The sequence below is a fragment of the Phalacrocorax carbo genome, chromosome 20 (assembly GCF_963921805.1).
Source record: "Phalacrocorax carbo chromosome 20, bPhaCar2.1, whole genome shotgun sequence".
Lineage (NCBI taxonomy): Eukaryota > Metazoa > Chordata > Aves > Suliformes > Phalacrocoracidae > Phalacrocorax > Phalacrocorax carbo.
Window position 1 is genome coordinate 8,249,136 of NC_087532.1, and position 21,007 is coordinate 8,270,142.

At 48.8% G+C, this 21,007-nt stretch overlaps 1 protein-coding gene across 3 annotated transcripts in view; it reads left to right on the forward strand.

Moving 5' to 3' along the window:
• Nucleotides 1-2,362: 2,362 nt before the first annotated feature.
• Nucleotides 2,363-21,007, forward strand: part of FBXO42 (F-box protein 42) — a 50,140-nt gene continuing 31,495 nt past the window's right edge. The window contains exons 1-4 of one of the 3 annotated variants that reach the window (XM_064470631.1): nucleotides 2,363-2,522; nucleotides 2,945-3,049; nucleotides 18,066-18,332; nucleotides 20,793-20,909. In XM_064470631.1, coding sequence (XP_064326701.1) covers nucleotides 18,083-18,332; nucleotides 20,793-20,909 — 367 coding nt within the window. In that variant the 5' untranslated portion in view covers nucleotides 2,363-2,522; nucleotides 2,945-3,049; nucleotides 18,066-18,082. Of the gene's footprint in view, nucleotides 2,523-2,944; nucleotides 3,050-14,090; nucleotides 14,191-18,065; nucleotides 18,333-20,792; nucleotides 20,910-21,007 lie in introns of those variants that run through there. The other 2 variants (XM_064470629.1, XM_064470628.1) reach the window with 2 other exon arrangements.

Below are 21,007 nucleotides of genomic sequence, written 5' to 3' on the forward strand. Positions count from 1 at the left end.
GCCGCCACCGCCTACCGGCACGAGCCCGGCGCGCCTGCGCACAGCGGAGCAAAGCGCGGGAGGCGTCATGGTGACGAGCGCGTGCGCGATGGCCGGCTGCGGCCACGTGCGGCGGGGCGGTGGCAGCGCAGCGCACTTGCGCCCCCTGGGGGGCGGGAGGACCGGGCGAAAAGGCGGGGTGTTGCTCGCGCCTTGCACGCTCGCGCCTTGCACGCTCGCGCCTTGCACGCTCGCGCCTTGCACGCTCGCGCCTTGCAGGCTCGCGCCTTGCGGAGCCAGCGCATTTCTCAGCACCCCACGCCAAGGTGCAGCAGTGCACAAACGGCGTCAGCAGCGCGTACGGTTCCACGCTCAAACGGCTTGGCGGTTTTGGTGCTTTTTTTCCTTAATTTAGGGGTTATTGGCCAAAGGAGCCACTCTATTTTTAGTGAATCTTGTCCGTTGATCCGGCTACTCACCGCAGCGTCCCTCCTGAGGGCACTGAGGTCTCTGTGTGTCCTTCCATCACCGTGTTTTCACGTAAGCCCCCAGCTACTTTCAAGCCTCCAGAGGCGCAGGAGAGACCTCTTCAGCTCCAATCTTTAAAAACAGCTATTTTTCCCCCAAAATAAAACTAATTTATTATGTTTACCTCATTTGTAGCCAGGATATTCACCACACCGACATGTTACTTTGAGCGATACAAAGGTATCTGGGGTGAGGATCGCATTTAATTTTGTTCCAAGCAAGTTAAACCCCCCCTTCCCGCACCATAAAAAAATCAAACGTTCGCATAGGGAGCTACAGAAACTGCCCTTAAATCCTTACATTTTCTCCCAAGCACCCCACCTGAGTACCACAGCTTGCCGGCAGATGGCGACGGGCTTCTTAATAAATAAATAAAAAAATAAATACTCCAGCTTAAAAAAAAAAGAATCCTGACACGAGCACTGCGGTTTGCCCTCGCCCTCTCTGCAGCCACCCGGCCTCTCCCTCCCCTGCCAAGCCCAAAATCTGGGCAGGGAACCACCAAGCACCCACCCAGCCAAGTTTTGGGGGGTTGTTTATCGAAAGAGGAGCCGCTAGCGGGGTCTTGCGGGGCGTACGGCGCTCCGGGGGATTTATATCCTGGGATTTCAAACTTTTTGGCACCCTAGAGGGGTGGGAGACAGCGTCTCTCCTCCCTGGGAGAGGTGCAGGGCTCACGGGAGCGGCGCGGGTGGGAGGAAAGGGTGCAGCAGCCTCGGGCTGCTCCTACCCATCCTCTGGGATTTTTCCAGAAGGAAACAGGAACCATGTTTTCAAGCAGCCAGTGCCCGGCATTGTTGGCTCGATCCACAGCCTATTCAGCATCCCAGCGGCATTATTCTTGGACATTTCCCTCCATCCTGCCGGTTTTGCCCACACTGTAAGAAATCCCATTCCCGGCCATGGCAGTTCGAGACAGAGCATCCCACAAAACTGTGCGGGAGCATCGCGGATCTTTTGGGAACATGAACTTAATGGTCGCACACACACGCCCAGGTGAATTCGGGGTTACTTACACGCTTATCGATGAATTCCACGTCTCCTTTCAGGTAATCCCAGCCCCCCCGCAAGGCATCTGGGGCGTCCAATCCGGCAGGGAACACGTCCGAGATGCTGAGCTCTGGGGTAGATGCAGGTCAGCAGAAGACAGAGAGGATGGCAGCGTCTTCCTCTGCCCCTTCCCCAGAGGAATAATGTCACCCCGCAACTCGGCAGCGCGACCGCGTGTCACAACACAGACCCCGGTGCACCCAGATACGTACCCCCACAGGGAAGGGCTCCTGCAGCACCAAGGGCTACCTCCCTTCCTCAACGCCGTGGTGAAACCGGCACCCGCTGTCTGTCCTTTAGGAATGGGTCCCCTCTCCTCTCCCTGCTGGGGATCCCCGCCTCGCCCCCATCCTCAGGAGGTGGCCATGCCTCTGTGGAGAGGCAAGGAGATGGCGGGGCTGCAGCGGGCGACGAGGAAGGTGCTGGCCCTGGGGGCAGGGAGGGCCCCCGGGCCCCAGCCGATGATGGCTGCGGAGGGGAGCTCGGGAAAGGTTGAGGCGTGAGAAGGGCGGCAGCCAAAGCCTGCGAGGCGGCCGGGGGGAAGAGGGAGCCGCCCTGCCACCTTCTCCACACAGCCGACCTGCCCAACATGGCGGCCTCGCCCGCCCGTCGCTTCCAACATGGCGGCGGTGCGGTGCGCGTGCCCCCGGCGAGACCTTCCAAACATGGCGGCCTCCCCGCCAGAGAAAGGTCTCCTTGCTATGGATGGGGCGGAGAATTGACCTTCCCATCATGGCGCCCCTGTGCCACGTGACCCTCTCACCCCTCCCTCTCCGCGATCATGTGACGCGGGGCCGGCCTGCGCTTGCGTAGTGTGCTCGCCGCCGCGGCCGGAGCGGCGGCGGTGGCGGCGGGGAGGGAAGATGGCGGCGCCGGTTCGAGCCGTCACCCGGGCGACGCGGCGGCCCCGGGGTCCGCGGCCCTGAGGACCCGGCCCAGCCGCGGCGGGCGCCGGCCGGCGGCAGGTGAGCGGCGCCTTGCGGCTCCCCCGGGGGCGCGGAAGGACGGGAGCGGCGGCGGGCAGCGCCCCTTCCCCGGGGAGCGGGGTCAGGCCCCTCAGGGCGGGACAGGCCTCGCCTCGGGGCGACCCCCCATTTGGGGGCTTGAGCCCCTCTTTCCCTCCCTTGCCTCAGTTTGGACGGTCCCTATGGGGCACAGAGCCCCCGGGGTGTTGGAGCCCCCCCCATCGGGGGCTGCCCGTCCCGGTGAGGGGGGGCGGCCCCTTCCCTGCTCGCCTGGGGCAGCCCTGGGAGGGGAGCGGGAGGCGAAGGCAGCCCCGGCGTCTTCCTTAGCGCCGGGGCTGTGCAAAACCTGCCGATCCCCCCACCCACGCCCCCCCCCCCCCCCGGAAAAAAAACCCACCGAGAGAAAAAAAAATAATCCTTAGGTTTACCCCAAAAATCCTGCGTTGGCGTTGGGCAGCGCCAAGGCAGAGGGTGTGGAGTCCGGTGGCTGCCCCGAAGGATCACGTCTCCCGTGTGTAAAAACAAAGGTGAGGCTCCGTCTCCAGTTATTCTCCAAATAACTCCATGCAGATCCGCATCTCGACTCACATCCGCGTTCCTGCCTCGCGTGCTGCTCGCTGTATACGTGTATATATATGTTTGTTTTGGTCCTGAAAGCATTGTATTAAATCCGTAGTGGTGGAGAGCTTGGTATTTATCAGCCCAAGAGGGTTTGGGGTGTTACTCCCCATTGTCTTCACTGATAATCTCCAGTCGGTAGCTTGATAATGGCTTTATTTATTACTATTTTTTTGTCACAATGGGGCTGGGCTGAGCAGACACTGCAGGGGCTTGTCTCAATGCGCGGGTCTCGCTCAGGAGGATTATCTCATACTGCCTGCAAGATGCTGCCCAAACCTCTGTGCGGTGAAGCGCCTCACTTTAAGCCTGTTTGGGTCTTCAGATTGGACAGGGCATATCTTAGGAACCAGGAGTGCAGGAGCAGAGCCTTGGTATCTTGCTCTTAATAAGCTAAACTCTAATTAATGTTCAGAGGAAGAACAAAAGAGAAGTCGTGCAAACTGAAATGCTTGTCTGCAGTACTGTGAATCAGTTGGTTAAAGTGAGGACTGTGTTCTGTTTGTCAGATAGCCCGGTTGATTGCAGGGGATGTTTTTTGTATTAAAATGGCTTTAATTATTACTGGTGAGACTGGCCTATACTGTAGATCTGCAACTGGAAGTCTTCACCTTTACTAAAGGGGATGGGAGTTAAAGTAAATTACATTTGAGATGTTGCTGACCTAAATTTGTAACCTGGGTGTAACGACGTCTTTTTACCCGCCCTGCCCTTCAAGAGCAGTGGAGCCCAAAGCCTGAATCGATCTGCTGCCTCGCGGGTGGCCTCGTGAAGCCCCGAATCAGTGATGACACTGCAGTGTCCTAACAAACTGCTTTATATCGCAACGCAGCGGTCACAGCCCGGGCTTGGCCCTTCTAGAGAGCCAAATCTCTGAGCTGGATGTTAATTGAAGAGTTAAGAGAGAATTGCTGTTATTTTCTCATTTCCGTAGCCCTGCTAGTTCCCACCACCATCTCTCCTTCCTTTTCCTTCCGCTGGTGCCAGAGAAAAGCCAAATACCGGTGGCTTTTCCTTGGGTTGTGTCCCTCAGGTTGTGCCTGGGGTTGGTCTTTTCCTGATGTCAGAACTGGGAGGGAAGAGAGCAAGATCCTGGGTGGGATCATGAGCTATTTCCAAGGCGGGATGATGCCTCACTTGCAGAGGGAGAAATTACAGTTGTTACTGCATCGGGTTCAATCCTGTTCACCAGGGCTTTTGTATCCGCATGCTTCTAGCAGAAGCAGAATTGCATCCAGCAGTTGTTTTCGCATAGTGAAGATGTTTGCGTGTGTTTTTCCTGCTGTGTTACCTGGTATTTTAACTGACGGGTGACTCCACCCAAGCAGCATTTTTTCCATAGTGGGAAGTGAAACGCTTGGGTTTGAAAGGCACTGTACAGTTTTGATATTGCACTGGTTTACGAGCCTGCTTTGATTTACTCGCATGGACTTTTAAAGGCAGTATGTTGAATTTTAAATTTTAACTTGAGTTTACTGCAGCCTTTAGCCTCTGGGACTCAAAACTTCTCTGTTTGGCTGTCGGAGAAGCCCTAGAAGAAATCTCGCCTGCAGAACAAACGTTATTGTCCTGCCTGTGGTTGGTATAAGGGTCGGGATGGGTTATTGCCACTGTTGAACATGCGTTACCTTTGACTTGGGGATTTCAATCCACTGGTGTTGCTGGCTGCTGCATCGGGCTCCTTCTGGTGGGGGTGTTTGTTCCCAGGGATAGCAAGGATGTGCTCAACTGTCCTGTCCTTAATCTCAGGAAGTTTAATGTATATAACCTTCACGTTTAAAGAAGAAGGGACACCAGCTGTAGCTTTGAAGTGGGAGGATGGGGTTGGTCTGTTCTCTGTGTGTTCCCAGCACGCGACTGAGTTGTAAGGGTCTGTTTTCAGGGCTTCGAAGAGGTGTTGGGTTTCGGTGCAGCCTGCTTCGCCCGCTGCCAATTCCAGCCACTTCCACAGGATGTGAGCGAGTGCTGCTGGAAAAGGCTTCCCACTTTCTGAGTAAACAGAGCTGTGTGTCTGAGGGAAGTTATTTTTCCCTGTCTATTTAGTCATGGCAGGCTTTTGTTGTAAAATATTGATTCAGGCTTTGCCCTAACAAATTTTCTTAAAGTTGAACGTAAATAAGCTTCAAACCCTTGGCTTTTGAAATGCAGCATCGCGTGGGGATGTCTGCAAAGGCTTATAAAAGGTGTTAGAGTCACAGCTAGGCTCAGATTTGGGCCAAATCTAGATAAAAGCTTGTGAAAAGAGGACTCTGTTGGCCCTGATAATGTGCTCGATGGGTGTTTCTCCAGGTAAGAGCTCCTTTTGGAGTGTGTTTTCTGACCTGAGTGGGACCGTCTGCAGTTGGTGACTTCCCCGAGAGACACATCAAGGTATCTGGGCTGTGCTGCCATTAACAGCTAATGCAGGGTTTTGATGTAGTTTAGAAATCCAGGTCAAAATCCCTTTTGAACTCACTTGTGTCTTGGATTAAAGGAGAGCGGCGTGACACATCCGCATTGAAAATTGTGGCATGTGTTGAGCAAGATGCAGAAAACACAGATCTTGCCTTCGGGAGCTTGCTATTTCAAGAGCTGCAAATGTTCTTCTAGAGCTTTGGTTAATTCACATCAGACCATGCTGTGGACTGTATTTGCTTCCTCATTTCTATGGCAATTTTTAAAATATTTATCTTTGCGAGCTGAACACCTACTGAAACATCTGTGACTTAAAATGTTCATTCCCCCCCCAATATAGTTCAGGCAGCCAGAACATGCTGTATCTCTTTGTATGTTTCAGACTCATTTTGACATGCTTGCCTGGCTTATCTTGTTCTATGCTTGTGCAAATTTTGTAGTAATGTGGGCTTTTGAAGGCTTAAGGTAAGTTGGTAAAGCTACTGGAATTTATTTGGGGCTTCTCGTTAGGTTAATATTGATGTGCTGTGGTAATGCTTCCTTCTGCCCCTGGTATTGTCAAACTTCAGATCAGCGGCCACAGCTCCGTCGGCACTTTAAGATGCTTTTAAGGACACCCCAGGTCTCCGCAGCAAGTCGTGCTTGGTGAAAAGATGCTTTTATTTGAGTTAGTTGCGAAGGGGCGATGTTAGGACGTGTCCTGCTGCCGGGCTGCCTCGTACTGGAGATGTAAAAGCAAGAGGCTGTCGCTGAACGCTGCAAATCATTACCAAAAAATACAGTGTAACCTTAGTAAAATCCATACTTTGTGATATACGTGCTGCCTAAGCAGAGCTCCCGGTGAAGCTGCAGAATTTATTGCTCTTGCCATTACCACCTGTGCGGTCTGTCTGCAAGTGACATATTTCAGCAGGCAAAAGATCATCTCTGGTTTCCTGAGAGATTTCGGGTTGTCTGGATAAAAAGCAGCTCATAAATATAAAAACCTTGCTGCTAAGTCGGGGTGAGTGTGGGAAGAAACGGTCCATCCTAGAACTTTTTGCATCGGGGAATCTGTGATGTGTATTAATCGTTACAGCTGGCTTTTTATCACGCTGGAGAGCCTGCAATGATATGAGTGATTTATCTGCACTTTAACAAACGATCACGGAGACCTTAGATGCAGTTACCCTTGTGGTGAGCTTCCAGGGGAGGAGGCTGAGCATATGCAGGGTATCAAACCTATTTAAAAAAGCATAATTCTGCAAAAGTCAAATATTTTCAGTGAATCTCTGTTTTTTCCACTGCTGTTGGATGCACGTGGGATTCTTTTGCGAACATGCAAAGGTGCCTGCCCAAAACACCTTAAACAAGAAAACCAAAGAGCAGCTACTTCTCTACCATTGTTGTCGCATCCATTCCGCAATTACTTAGTTCAGTTCCTCCGTCGAGCAGCCACCTTCAATCTGTCCTGTTGAGTGCATGCCCTTCCTGCATTTGTTTCTAGGCCGGCTGTTTTCTTTCCCCATCGCAGCTGCTGCTGGGGACTCCTGCAAACCTCCTGGTCTGGGAGCGGTGGTGACCAGATCCGCAGACACAGCCGCGCTTTGCAGCTCAGGAGGGGACGTGTGGGACGCTTTAGCCCGCTCTGGATCTGAGTCTTGGATGCTGTGAAATCCTGGGGTTTCATAGTATGTGATAATACGTGGTTTGCCCTGCTCTTGTGCTTGGTACGATGCCGGGATGTGCTTCTCAGGTAGAAAGGGGTGCCCGTTGGGGTGGTGGGAGCGCTCTCGTTTGGGATGTTAACGAAGGGAGATCTTGGGCTGGGGGGGGAAGCTGAGTTTATGGTTAAGAGGTAGGGATGAATTTAAAACCAGCACAATTTCTGTGAATTTCTGTTTCCGTATTAACATGATGTGGATTTGACATCTATGTTTTTCTTTCCTTTCTTAGTATTTAATACCTAGTATTTTTAAGCCTCACTAAACAACTAGACTTAAGGTACAGCATATGGGATAGAAAGATAACCCTTACTTTTCTCAGTGGTGATGCACCCCTAACTTGGCGATGCTTCCACTTCTCAGTGTGTTGTTGCCTTTTTAATTAGCTGAGGAATAAAATAAAATAAAAAATCCTATGAAAAAGGAACGTAAATTCTTAAACTGCATGGAAACAGCAGCAAATCCTCATCCAGTCTGCTGGGTGGGTCAAACCCTAGCTCTTGTGAAATCTGTTTTAAATTGAATTACAGGGTTGTATTTTCCTGTAGGTGGCTCAGTTGCTTGCGAGGTTTGCTCAGTGGTGTTGCTGGTGCAACCCCTCACGCTGAGGCGCCTGGATCTTCCCTGTGGTTTGAGCCCGATTTCTTTGTCCTCTCAAGCCTTGGTGTCGGAGGGGACGTAGGGCAGTCCTTCCTGTTTTATAATAATAGGGTTACAATCACCACCACCCTGCAGGCTGTTGTGCACGCTTGTATCACCAAAGAGGAAAGTATTTATCCTTCCCTTCCCATCTGCTTCACCTGCTGAAGGATTTAAAGGAATCCTCCGCTGCTTGCTTCAAATGACACCGCTGTTTGCTGGGAGACGGTTGGCTTCCCCCCCCCACCCAGATGCTGGTTTATGGAAGAAATGTGTTTAGCGTGTGCTCGCCACCAACACCACATTGACAGTGAATAAAAGAGACGCTGTCTAGACTGCCAGTCACTGAGCTAAGGACGGCTCCGTGGGGTTTTGAGTGATGAGAAGACACGCTGCCTCAAAGTCAGTCCCGCCTTGAAGCCGCCGTTTGCCTCTTTGCCGGGCTCTGGCGATGCCCTTCACCGACACGCACGTGTCGTGCTCGTGGACCCTTAGGCACAGTTCCTCTCTCATCCGCGTCACACAGTGCGACGAGGGGGTACGTAGTCTTACATTTGCAGAGAACGACGGGTGTTTGCCCTCCCCAGTTAATATCTTCTGCTAAAAAACCCATTACGAATTCAGGCACATTCTGAATTCACATGCTCGAGCCCTCTGTACGGTGTTGAGGCAAGCGCTTAAGCTCTGTGCTTGCTTTTCATAAATCTTACTCTTTTCCATCAGCCTTTTATGTCTTGATTAGCGTATCTTTGTTTCCAGCTCGCCCGTCAAAAATAAAACGGAGCTCTTGGCGCTATCTGCGTACTCATCTTAAGAGAGAGGCGGTGGTCTGATTTCTTCAGCGCAGGTCAGGGAGCCAGAAACCTCCGGTATTGTAATCCCAGTGCTGTCGAGGGCTTGCTTGACCTTGGCTTCTTGGAGCTTTTGTTCCTTTACCTATAAAATGGGATTAATTACCGCTGTGGTGCTTACGAGCCAGGCACTGGGACACCCGCCGATACTGTGCTTTTGTAATGTGTGAAGGCGTTTAAGGTTGCGTTGGGCAGGTACGTGCTACGTGGCCGGAGGGTTTCCTGGCCGGGTGCGCATATATTGATGTAAATGCCTTTTTTTTTTTTTTCTACCATTGAGAGAGAAAATATTTTCTATATTGTTGCAATTGCTGTTTAGCAAATAGATCTGCCTTTAAATTCTCTTTGGTGTGATCCAGCCCTGCTCCTGGGCAATATTTGCTAGATGGTTAACTCGGTAGTTGGCAGCTTTCATCAAAGGCTTTGTACTGGGAATTACACGAACTAGTTTGGAGGTGGCATACAAATTTATTTGATGCTATTAGACAAGTGGACATTGCAAAAACACGCGGTACGTGTTACGGCCGACCAGCTCATCTGCTAGGAGCTGGTATCGGGAGGAGAGCATCATTTGCAGTGCTCATACGCTGATAATATCCGTGTCGAGATGGTATTAGATACCTAATATCTGGTACCCTGCTTGCTAACGAAGATAAAAACATTGCATCAGCGAACTGCTGCAAAGTCAGCAGTCTGTCTGAAAGCTGTGGATATCGATTTAAATTAAACCTTGGCTACCGAGCCTGCACTAATACACGGCTTTTCCCAGTGCATCCTTCTTTTTTTGGCCTGGAAGTCAGTACCCTTGAGCTTGTCTTCAAATGAAATGTCTTGGGGAGGCTCATGACTTATATTTCTTAGTCTGTAGAGAAGCGTTGCAGTTTGTGAATCCGGACTGCAAAATAACTTTGCTCTATCACAAACATTAAATTCTTCCCCACCCCTCCTCCCTCACGTGTGTGAGAAGCCAAAGACCATGTCACGGCAGGGGAAGCAGAGGCTTGAATGTGAGCCCTTGCATGACAAGTTGCCCCGCTGGTAAACCCCGACCTTGACCTAACATTTGCTTAACTTAATTTTCCTGAGCGCTAAAACTGTGTTCTTCATTCCCGCAGCAAAGCATGAAGCCTGAGTTTTCAGCAGTGTGGGAAACCTAAATCTTGACTGGTTGTCCTACTGCTCAAAGCAACAAGAGATTGCCTGATTTACATGGGCAGCATTGCAGCGTGGCTAATACCGGTGGTTATTTAGGTCTCTTGAAGTGCTGATAGTTTCTGAAGGAAGTAGCATGGAGCAGCGCATTGTGTTTGCGTGTCTCTCAACAGGCTTTTGGTTTTTTGGGTTAGGTGTGGTTTTTTTTTTTTTTGAAACAACTTCACGCTAATTCCTGATCTTATTGCCCCCTTCTGCATGACTCAACCAAAAGATAAAGGTCTCAAAGACCCAGAGTTCCCCCAAGTTTCATGGGACAGGAAAGGGAGAGGAGAGATCCTGCCAAAGGCAAGAAAGCTCCAAATCTTGGAGACCAGAGGAGCTACCTGGGAGGAAGAAGGTCCGACCCCCATCGTGTGACCGCAGAGGCAGCGGCAGCTCACCCGCCAGCGATGCATCGGTAGGAAATGACATTTTGCTGCTTCCCGAGCTGCCTGTTCTGCTGGCTGAGCTGGAGGAGGTGGACGCGATCCAGGGCTTTCCCGGCCAAGGAAGTCGCGCGCCGGGTCGGACTCTGACACTTGCCGCGGGCTGCTTTCCTGTGGCAGTGTTTGCTTGACACGTGGGCACCTCGGGGACTGCGGTTTCCTCCGCGTGGGCAGCAGTTTAGTGGGAATTGTGCTGGGAGCAGCTGTTTGGATTCATCGGGTTACACTGCGCAAGGAAAAGTTTATTTAAAAAAAAAAATCCCAACCACACTGAATAAGTGTCTAATGCAGTCTGTCAGAAAACTGGGAATGAGGTCACCCAACACGTTTGGGTACCTCCTGGTTCTGTCAGCAAACCCTTCTCCAGGGTGTTATTTTGCCTGAGCAGGTTTTCTGGGCTGTTTGGACATAGAAATGGGGCTATATGGAAACATAAATCCCGAAATGATGTTTCAGAGTTGTGTTTTCAGACTGATTTTTCATACAGTCAAAACTAGACTGGTTTTTAGATCAGTTTTCCTCAGGGTTAGGCTGTAAATTTGCCTTCGTTTGCCTGAAACCTTTAGACAGATTAACCAGTCTTAGTGGCTTTGGTAGGTTTAACATGTGTCTAGAAACTAAGGAGTGCTGTGTCGTTTTTACAGGCTTTCCTCAAAATAATTAATTTAACTGCAGCTTTCCATGAGCTCCAGACCTGCTGCGCTGTCTTAGCGAAGGAGGGAGGTGACAATTACTTCCAGGATCTGCCATCGTGTGTTTGCCTGGCGTTTTTGAGCAGGAGTTCTTGCTGACGAATTATTGCAGGCAGGTTTGGATAGGTACTGAAAACTGCATCGGATGTTTTTATCCGGACAGCCGCTGTGCAAACTGTTTATCCTTGGACAGTGTGTGTTATAACAGAAGCATCTGCATGTCTTCTTGTGAAATCCTCTATTTTCAAGTCTCAAAGCATTATATTCGCTTGTTTAGAGATCACTCTCATTTTCTGGCTAGCATGCAGTTTTTGCCTTCATTTTGAAATGAATCATGATTATTTGTTTTGCTAGAAAAAGTTCAGGCGAGAATAATTTTAATTATCAGCTTGCAGGGAGCCGGTAGAGGGAGTGTGTGAGCCCAAAATACTACTTATTTACGTCCCTACAAAATTCAGGGTGATTTCAGCAGAGCGGATGGATCACAAGAGCAAACCTAGATACGGTCCAGCCGACTATTGCACCAGAGCAGAACGGTTTGTAAAATGGGCCAAATTTGGGTCTCAGTGGCTGGAATGACCCTTTCTCAATTGGGAGAACCCCAGCCAGGGTTGATATTCAGACTTGCGAATTTATGGGGTTGGTTGCAGGGATGTAACGTCGTTGAGCGATTACTGAGATTTCAGAGCTGGAGGCGTGCACGTGGAAGCCTGAATTTTTATCAGGGAAACCCGAAGAGGTGGTGCCCTGTGTGTAGATGCCTCGCCCACCCAGATCACCTTTTAACCTAAGGATAAATGCATTTAATGCCCAGTGTGATTCAACTGGAGGCTCGTTGGCCAGCACTATGTGTGTGAGCTCAAGCAGTACCTAAATAAGTAATCTAACAGCTGCTTTTGTGCTGCTAGCACTTATCAAGCCAGATTTCAGCAGGTTTTAAACAACTTAAGCTGGCTTAAGGGTAATAATACTGTCAGAAGAAACTAGAAAGTCTCCAAATCCCGTTTGTTGTGGATGCATTTGAGGGGTTTTGCTGGATGTTGGAGATGTCGGCTTGTTCAGCAGCATTCTGCACAGGTATCTGGAGGCAGTCTTGGTGCCTTTGCTTTTTGGTCTGGTTCTTGGTTTGTTAATATTTTATTAAGCTTTTAGGCCAGTTCTGAGGTTTTTGTCCTGTTTACTCCATTATAGAATTTGAAGGACAGATTTTGCGATGTACACCTGAAGTGTGGCGCCATTAACCTCTGATGTTTCCTCTTGTTCTCATGAACCACGCACTAGAGACAAATATATAGAACATGGACTACCTAGGTTTGTATTCCTATAATCCAGAATAAACCTCAAATTTTCTTTCTCCTTTTCACTATTTTAATTTTGTAGGAAGATAGATTAGTCAGAATTTATTTTTAGGTTGCTGTGCTGTTTGTGCAATAAATCTTGCTGCGTAATGTTACATTACTATGTTTTTCTGAAAGCTCAGAGTAAAAATGAGCAGGAATCTAGAATAGCTGACGGTTGGCCCATCATTGGGGTGGGAGGGATTTCTGGTGACTCTCTAAGCCTTTTTATTACAATAATATCAATTAAAATTCAGTTGTAATCATGCAGTTTCATTACAGTATGGTGCAGGTTATATGGTGCTGTAAAATGAAGTAGTGTAATTTTGAATTCGTCTCTGGAGTCTCTATAGAAAAATACTGGTTTAACAGGCAAAACACGCGGCAGGGAGGTAGTGCTGAAAGTTATATATTTGAATTTTCAAACTTGCAGGTGGAATTTAAGAAACCTTTATTTTCATGGGTAAAGCTAGGTCTTATATGAAAGAAAAAAAAAAGTCAATTTCCTGTTGAAAGGCAGCTAAAGGGAAAAGCTGTGCTTCAAAGAACTTGTAATTGCCTGTTTTGGAGGGATAAGAAGCAAAGCGTGGTGCAGGTGTCCCTGCGGTCTTGCTCGTTCATCTGGGCGCGATGCTCGATGGCAGTGCAGACAGGATATTGCTCATCGTTCGGTTTCCCAGAGGCTTTGTTTTCTTTTTTTGAATAAAATCTGCTTTTTTTCCCCCCATTGTTGAACTTGTCTAGCAGTTGATTTTCAAATGGGTGAGCTCTAACTGGTACAAGTCTTAGAGGACTGGAAACATCATGTTATTTAACAGTGTTTATCCCTTCCCTGAATCCCATGGCTCCCGCATACCTTTTGCTCCCTGTGCTGTTGCTTTCATAAAATAGTGTGTTTCTACCTAGGAAATAGTGCTTTATTTTTCCTCTTAGATCACTAGAAAAGGGCTTGGGGCTTCTGTTGGGCAACCGGTAGTAGCAAAACCTGAACTGTTTGGGGGTGGAAGCTGCCATTGAAGTCCTTGATGGCACGGCTGCATGAGACAAGCAATAAAACATCATGCAAAAATAATCCTTTCCAATACAGATAGGGATTTTTTTCAAGGAAAGCAGCCTAAGACTTCATATTAAATGTGTCCATCTGGTGGAATAGGCTTTTTTTTTCTTTTAAACCGAGTAAGAGAATAAGCCTAAAAGGTCTAAAAGTCTCCATGAATGCTACCCCACCGTGCCGATGGGGCTGTTGAGAAGCAGAATAAACAGTTGCAAAGAATGAGGAAGAGTCTGGAGTGGGTTAGAAGGAGTTGCTCTCTTCCACCCCTAAAATAATGCCGTAGCTCTTGGTTGCCAAGTGCAATTAATTGTTCTGTTCTGCAGAGTCCCTTTCTCCTTCCAGCAGAAGCAGTCATCCAGCCAGGGCTGGCCCCTTTCGTACACCTTTTTTTTTTTCCTTCCCTGGGTGAGAACAGAGCTCCTACGATTATGTTTGGAGAGAGAATTTTTTGTGGCATGTGAAAATGAGCATTCCCTTATGACTAATGTGCTCTGACTCAGTACTATTACACGGCCTCTTGTTTTCATTCAAGAACTTTCCCTTGGAGGCTTTTTTTCCCTAAAAATCTGTTGACTTCTTTTTTTAAAAAAAAAAAAAGCCAGGTCAAAACCCCTGTGGGTTCAAGCACTTCTTAAAACAGCTGAGAGTTGCGGAGACGAGGAGGTAGTTCAGGATGGGAACCACTGATGCCACCCACGCCTGTGAATTGGGGTCCATGGGACCGGCAGAGATGCCTGCAGGTAGGAAAACCTTCTTGGGTCGAGAGGGGTTTTGCAGGAGCAGGCTCCTGGCTGCCTGATGGCTCTACCAGGCTTCGAGAAGTGCTTAAACCTGGTGGTTTTTTTGCCTGCATTTAATATTTTTCATCTCTTTGTTCCACTGCAGCAGATAATTACTTTAGCAGAATAAATAGCAAGCTCTTAAATAATTTCAGGAGGGGAGAGAGGGAAAATTGAAGTGCTCTGAAAGGAGGAAAAGAGTTATAAAATGTTTTGCCAACTGGCAGAGACACAGCTTTTAGGACGGGGCCAGGCAAATTTGATCAGCACTGGCGGAGCTCTGTTTCGATTGCCCTTCTAGCGTTTCTTCACGTATTATTTTAAGCAGCTGCGATTCCTCTTTGGTAGAGCTTTAGGCTAATTTCTGAATGCCGTAAAATTATTCTGCCGCTGGAATATAAAGGCACTTCTCTGGGACCAGGACGGGTGTAGGGTGCAAAGTGTAGTATGATGCTTCAAGGGGCTCGTGTTGGCCCTCACAGCGATCGATCCGAGCAGAACAGGGCTCCCGGATCTGTCCCGGCAAGTTAATTGAATTGCATGTACTTTTGGACGAGACACAACTGCTTTAAATCCCTTCGCTGCGGCTTTTTAAGTGCTGGGAGATCCATTTTAGCCCGTGTACAGCTCGTGAAGTCCAGCTTGGTGCAGGCAGAGAGTGCCAGGACGAATGAGAAAGCACCTACTGCATCCCCCCAAAATGCCAACAGGACAGAAACGCTCTGTTCTGCTTGTCAGATTACTAGTAAAAACACTGGTGTGGGACTTTTTCCTGTGGATCTGCTGAATAATTGGTAACAGGAGTTGGCTGGGGTGCTTTAGTCTTACTGACTGCCTGGCTTTCTTTTCCCTTTTTCGATGTTGGAGCAGGGTTATAGGACAGGGCTTTTGCTGCTTTGCAGTCCAGGGGTGGCTATTCCCAGCCCGCTGTTCCTGTGCCATAAGAGCAGGATCTGCATCCGTGGCAGGTCAAGCTTGAGGGGTTATTTTGACGACGACTTGCCTTTTGGGAGTTGAGTTTAGTGCTAGTCTTGTTTTCCTTAAGAAAAATAACATGGCGTGGGTGTGAAAACATAGAGGATGGTTATTTTTTATGCTCAAATGTTTAGAAGGCAAGGACCTAGCAAAGTAGATGCATTTGACTAATATTATACTTGATCATGTAATATCTGGTGGTCTGGTAAGACCAGGGAAATCTGGTGGTAAGACCTGGAATATCTGGTGGTCTGGTAAGACCAGGGAAAACTCGGTGCAGCTTTTCCATCCCCAGATCTGCACGAGCACATGCTATTTGAGGCATTGAGGGCTTTCCCTGTTCCTTCTGCCTTTTTTAAATTGGCCTTAGAGATGCTTTTCTAACCCCCAAGCTGTTTTGTGCCTGTGATTAACTTGCTGTGTTGTGTCGTTCCCAAGTCTGCTCCAGAGGATTGGAATTGGGATTTAGTAATTGGGAGGGTGAAACCCTTCCCAGCTGGGTGATCGTTCCTGCACTTCTCAGCTGACTTCCTCCAGCAGGTTTTGGACATTATTTAAAGGGTAAATAAAAGCTGTTGGGAAACACACATAATCTTTGCTTTTAAACCTTAATAACACAACAGATGTCTTGTGTGAACCTGTCGAGCCAAGGCTTATGTTCGGCGTTGTCACCCGCAGGTGTCCCATTGTACCTGATTTGGATGCAAATGCACTTCTGTTTGGTTCTCTAGCACGTTTTTAGGGTGTGAAACGCCTTCTGCTCCGCCTGGGTAGATGTGCTGCTCTGTCTTCCCAAGCTGTGAGCTAGGGACCAGCCCTCCTTCCCCCGACCTCCCCAGCTCCCAGCGAGACCGCATCCCGAGGTTGGAGTACCAGCAGCCTTTGGCTTCCTGCCATGCTGTGTCAAGATGGAAATCAGCACATACGCTTCATGACGATAGATGCTTTTGCCTTGGGAAAGACCTGATTCTCTGTTTTTTAATTATATTTTTAGTTCAGCTCGGCTTTTTTTTTCCCTTTAGTTTTCCATTTCTTAATCTTTGGGAATTTCTGTATTATCTGCTGCGTAATGCAGTTTGCTGGCAGCAGCAGCGCTTGTGCCTTTCTCTGTCATAATATTGACTCTAAGAAGGATTTCTGACACGGGGAAAACGCGCGGAGCATCTGTTAAGATGATAACTGTAAGTTTAATTTTGACGTGGTTTCTGCCGCAGATTGACAGCCCCTAGGATTTTCTGAAGCTGCTTCATCAGGGAACCTGACAAAACTAGAGAGTAATGCTGTCGAACGTAATTTCTCTGAGCATGAATTAGTTGTCACGGCAAGCTTTTCTGTCCCGCGTCTCTGCCGTCTGCTATTCCCATGGCTCTCCAGCTTGGTGTGTGCCGGGACGGGAAACCCTGGGTTTAGCTGGGGAAGATGGGTTGCATCACTGGAAGCTTGTAACAGCTTTCATTTATTCCTGATAGATGGGTAACTTAAATTCCTTCCAGCCATCTTTTCTGCGATACTGAGTGTTTAGTAAAAGTAAAATAATGGGGTTTATGACCAACATGGTGCAAGTTTCTTGTATTTAAATATGTTGAGCAAAAAGCAGTGTCTGGTCTTCCCTCCTGAGGAGCAGGTTTGCTTCCTGGGCTTGCTGCAGGTGGGACTGTGTTGATCTGCATCCCACCGTCCTGGTTGATCTGGGACCTGGGGATGGCTGGGCAGCCTCTGCCTCATGGAGCTGGGAGAAACTGGTGCTGAGCAACGTAAGAGCTGAGAGCTGGCCCTGCTTTGGGTCCTTCATTACAACTTGCTGTGCTAGGAAAAGTTATAAAAAGGGAATTTGTGGTTGCAGTTTCTGGAAAAGAAAGCCCCTGTGTTGTCCTCATGAGCTGTTAGTTTGTTTTGAGCTGTCGGTGCATGTGCAGTCACGGAGCAGTTGCTTTCCTTGGTCTTCACCCAGCGGCGTTGGAAGGGGAAACTGTCGCCGCTCTCACCAAAACAGGTCGGCTGCGTCCTTGGAAATAGGGTCCAGGGATTTGTTGTGCAGCGACGCGCATGGGTTTAACTGCACGCCACGCCAACTGGTCAAATTGGACACAGCCGCTTGTTAAGATGGATTTATTTCATTGCATGTTTGTCATTGGTACGTTATTTTATACTTAAGATGTTCTGAATAGCTGGAGATACAATACTGGATATTCCAGTTCTTTAATCAGCAGTAAATCCCGTGGGAGTATTTCTTTCCTCACCTACTGTCAGTAAGCAACTGCATGCAAGTACTTAATAGAAAAAAAAAGGGGGGGGGTGTTAAGGGAGAATGGGACAAGGATTTCCCCCCCCTGCATGCTGCTGAGAAGCTGCTTGGGGTAAAGCAGGCTCCCTGGTGAAACTGGTTTCGCAGGGAAGGAGGGGCTGCAAAGGTGTCGATCTCACCTTGGGTTGCTCTCGATTCGGTGGGGATCCCTTTCCCCATCGCTGCCCGGCCCCGCGGTGCAAAGCAGCTGGGACCACCCGTGCGGCAGCGTGATGCCTTCTCGTGCCCAGCGGGGGTTCGAGAGGCTGCAATTCCGCCAGCGGGTTTATTTTTTTGCTCTCTCTGGTACCATCTGTAGGCGACGGTAGGGCTGAGAGCAGTGAGAGGTGAAGTGGACCGGGAAAATGTTGCACTGATGGAGAACGGCTTGTTCCTAAATCATGTGCAGGCTCCTTCAAAGCGTTGCACGAGCCACGTCCTCGACTTGGAATTTGCAGGGGCAGAACTCAATAACCTTTGATGTAACACGCACGGTTTGCAGATGCATATCTGATGCTATTAATTTTCTTTGTGACCTTACTGTTGTCTTTCCTCCCCCCACCTCGGCCCCGTGAAGCTGTGAAGTGGAATGCCATGGCCAGTTCCTCGGACAGTGAAGATGACGGTTTCATGGCTGTGGATCCAGAAGACGCCGTGGTCGAAGGGACAATGGAGCAAGACGATGAGCCGCACGCTGAGCTGGAGGTCGAGGAGACAAGGCATAACAGATCAATGTTGGAGCTCCCAGAAGAGGTTTTGGAATATATCCTCTCCTTCCTTTCACCCTATCAGGAGCACAAAACTGCTGCCCTTGTCTGCAAACAGTGGTATCGACTAATCAAAGGTACAAACAGGTGTAGTGAGAATGCGTGGGGTTTTTTTTTAACTGTGGGAACACAGATTCATATCCCAGCTGCTCTTGGCTTTGCTTTGCCTCGCCTGTTGTTTTCCCCTCAAACTCAGAAATCCAACTTCTGCAAAATGCCAGAAAAATAGCTACAGCCGTCGGGTCGCTTGCTTTGCTGAAGGCACTGCTAATAATGGCGCAGAATTGGGCCCCTCAGCCTCGCCTGTAGTTTAAAAGAGAGAAACCCCCAAACCCCCGCGACAGAGCAGCTCGCTTACGTTGCTTTTGAATGTTCCCTGTGCGCTGCTGACGTGCAGCGCTGTTGACCTTGCATTCAGGCTTCCTCTCTACCACGCAGCAGCCCCCGTTGCCGGCATCCCATGTCTAATGTGGCTGTAATTGTGCTTCGTTTGCGTCTTGCTCGGTAATTAACATTCCCAGAGCTTACGCTTTCGGCTGGAAACAAAACCGTGTCTGGTTCTTACAGCTCTGTTGAAGATAAGTGGTATATAAAATCTACATTAATATAGATCTACATATTCACGCTTCCTGAAAGAGTAGCCCTGAGATACAGATACTTCACTTTGCCTCTGTGCAGCATTAATTCTGAAGCCTTATGGGGATATTTTAATGCTAGATATATATGATACGACAAATAGGTAGGTAAAGCTGGGACAAGGATACAGGCAAAGCTATCTGCTTCAGTATTTTTTGCATACACGGCATGATTTCTGTTACGTTTCTGTTGGGGACACACATTTTGATTGCAAGCTTAATTAAAAAACAGGCAGTTTAAGAGGAGACCACAGTTAAATCTGAAGGAAATGAGGCACGCTGCTGCGCAAGGGTAACTTGTTTCTTCTGGAAAATGCAGAGCGAGTGTCGGGTGAGAAACGCCTTTGGCAGGTGTGTGGGGTGATGTCTAATTTGTGGACTTCTCTGCACATGTAAAAGCATTGCTCAGATTCCAGGCATTTTCTGCCTTGCCCAGAGTTTAACAGGCCGGAGGTTAAAAAAAACACAGCTTCTTCAGAAGGGAGCATCGCACAAAATTACTCCTTTTGCATAATTTTGGGTCAGCAGCAGCCCGCACCCCTGTTGAAAGGCTTTTCAAGTGTCCGCAGCCCTTGAGTCGCTGCTTGGGTGCACTTTCTCACGAGTGCTTTTTCCTGGAGTGGCCTTCAGAGATGCAAAGGATGCAGCTGGAATGAACAAGCACCTGGTGATTCACCCCAAAAGAGACTCTGCGAAACATCCCTGGAGCAGAGGGGAGGGATGAGCGGCCTGAGGCGCAGCATGGCGTTGCAGTGAGTTGTCAGAGTCTCAGGTTTCAGGGGGTGAGTGGTGCTGGGCAGCCGTGCCATTTTTGCAGCAATCATAGCAAAAAAAAAAAAAAGAAGGGAGTGTAATTGCTAACCTGCTCTCCACAAAGCGGAGAGGTCACTTGAGGCAAATGCTTGATTTGTTTTCTTCTGGTTAATTTTTCCTGTTTGTCAGGATACATCTGCTACGAAATCCTATAGTTCGGATTACATTTCCCGTGTGACTCTCGGGGACCAGCTGCTTGAGGACCCCAGGCTTCAATTTATTTTTTTTTTTTTTAAAAAAAAAACTTCCTGCTTTATATCCCAGAGTGTGATTTCTTGCTGGTGGTGTTCCTGGCACAGGGCTTTCAGTAAGCAAATCCTTGGGAAAAAACGTTGGCGGGTTGTGGCACCCTCAGTGTGAGGGCCGCCGTAGCGTAGCGGATGCCACCGAGCATCTGCTGAGCTGCTGCAGCCATGAATCTTCACCTGACCCTTCTCTTTCCGCGGGGAGCAGTCTCTGACCCCTCTTGGCGCAAACGCAGACACATGTACTCCACGTGCAGAATTAATTGCAGCTCTGGGGCTGGCCTGCTCCGCCGGAGGAGCTGTCGTCGGCCGAATCCACTCCCTCACACAGCTAAGAAGGGATGTTTTCACCTAAGACACGCTGACTTTTATCACCAGTGTTTCCTCTTGTATTTATTTTAGATTCCTGTAGAGTAGCTGCGTGCACACTCTTAAAACTTTATGATTGCATGATATTTGTCCTCAAAGGTCCATTAAGAGAAGGGCAGCTGCTCCTCTGGGGGTGTGATTAGGGGACAGCAGGCTTGTGCTGCAGCAGATGAGGCTGAAAACCAGCTCTGCAAAGGCATCACACATGCTTACCTTTCACAAAGGCTTTGCTTTACCAAGCTAGAGCTGACAGATACCGGAAATGTAGTGAATCTGTTCAGTGAATGTTGCTGATTTTCCAGATTTGCAGAGTCCCTCTTCTTTCTTCTCTTTAATCCTCTGAATTTCCACCAGCGTATTTATGATCTAAATGCAGGGCTTCTTTATAATTGCTGCCACGCTGCTTGTGCAACTGTGCAGGCATAGTTTGTTCCTAACGTGCCCCAAATTTTGCTGACATCTTGTTTTTCCCTAGGTGTGGCCCATCAGTGTTATCACGGCTTTATCAAAGCAGTGCAAGAAGGAAATATTCAGTGGGAGAGTCGCACTTACCCCTACCCTGGCACCCCCATCACACAACGCTTCTCACACAGTAAGTAGCTGCTGGGAAAAGCTCTGCTCACCCTCTTCAGCTCTGATTTGCACCAGAAAGCTGTAACGAGGGGTTTGCACTGTGTCACTCGCGATCTA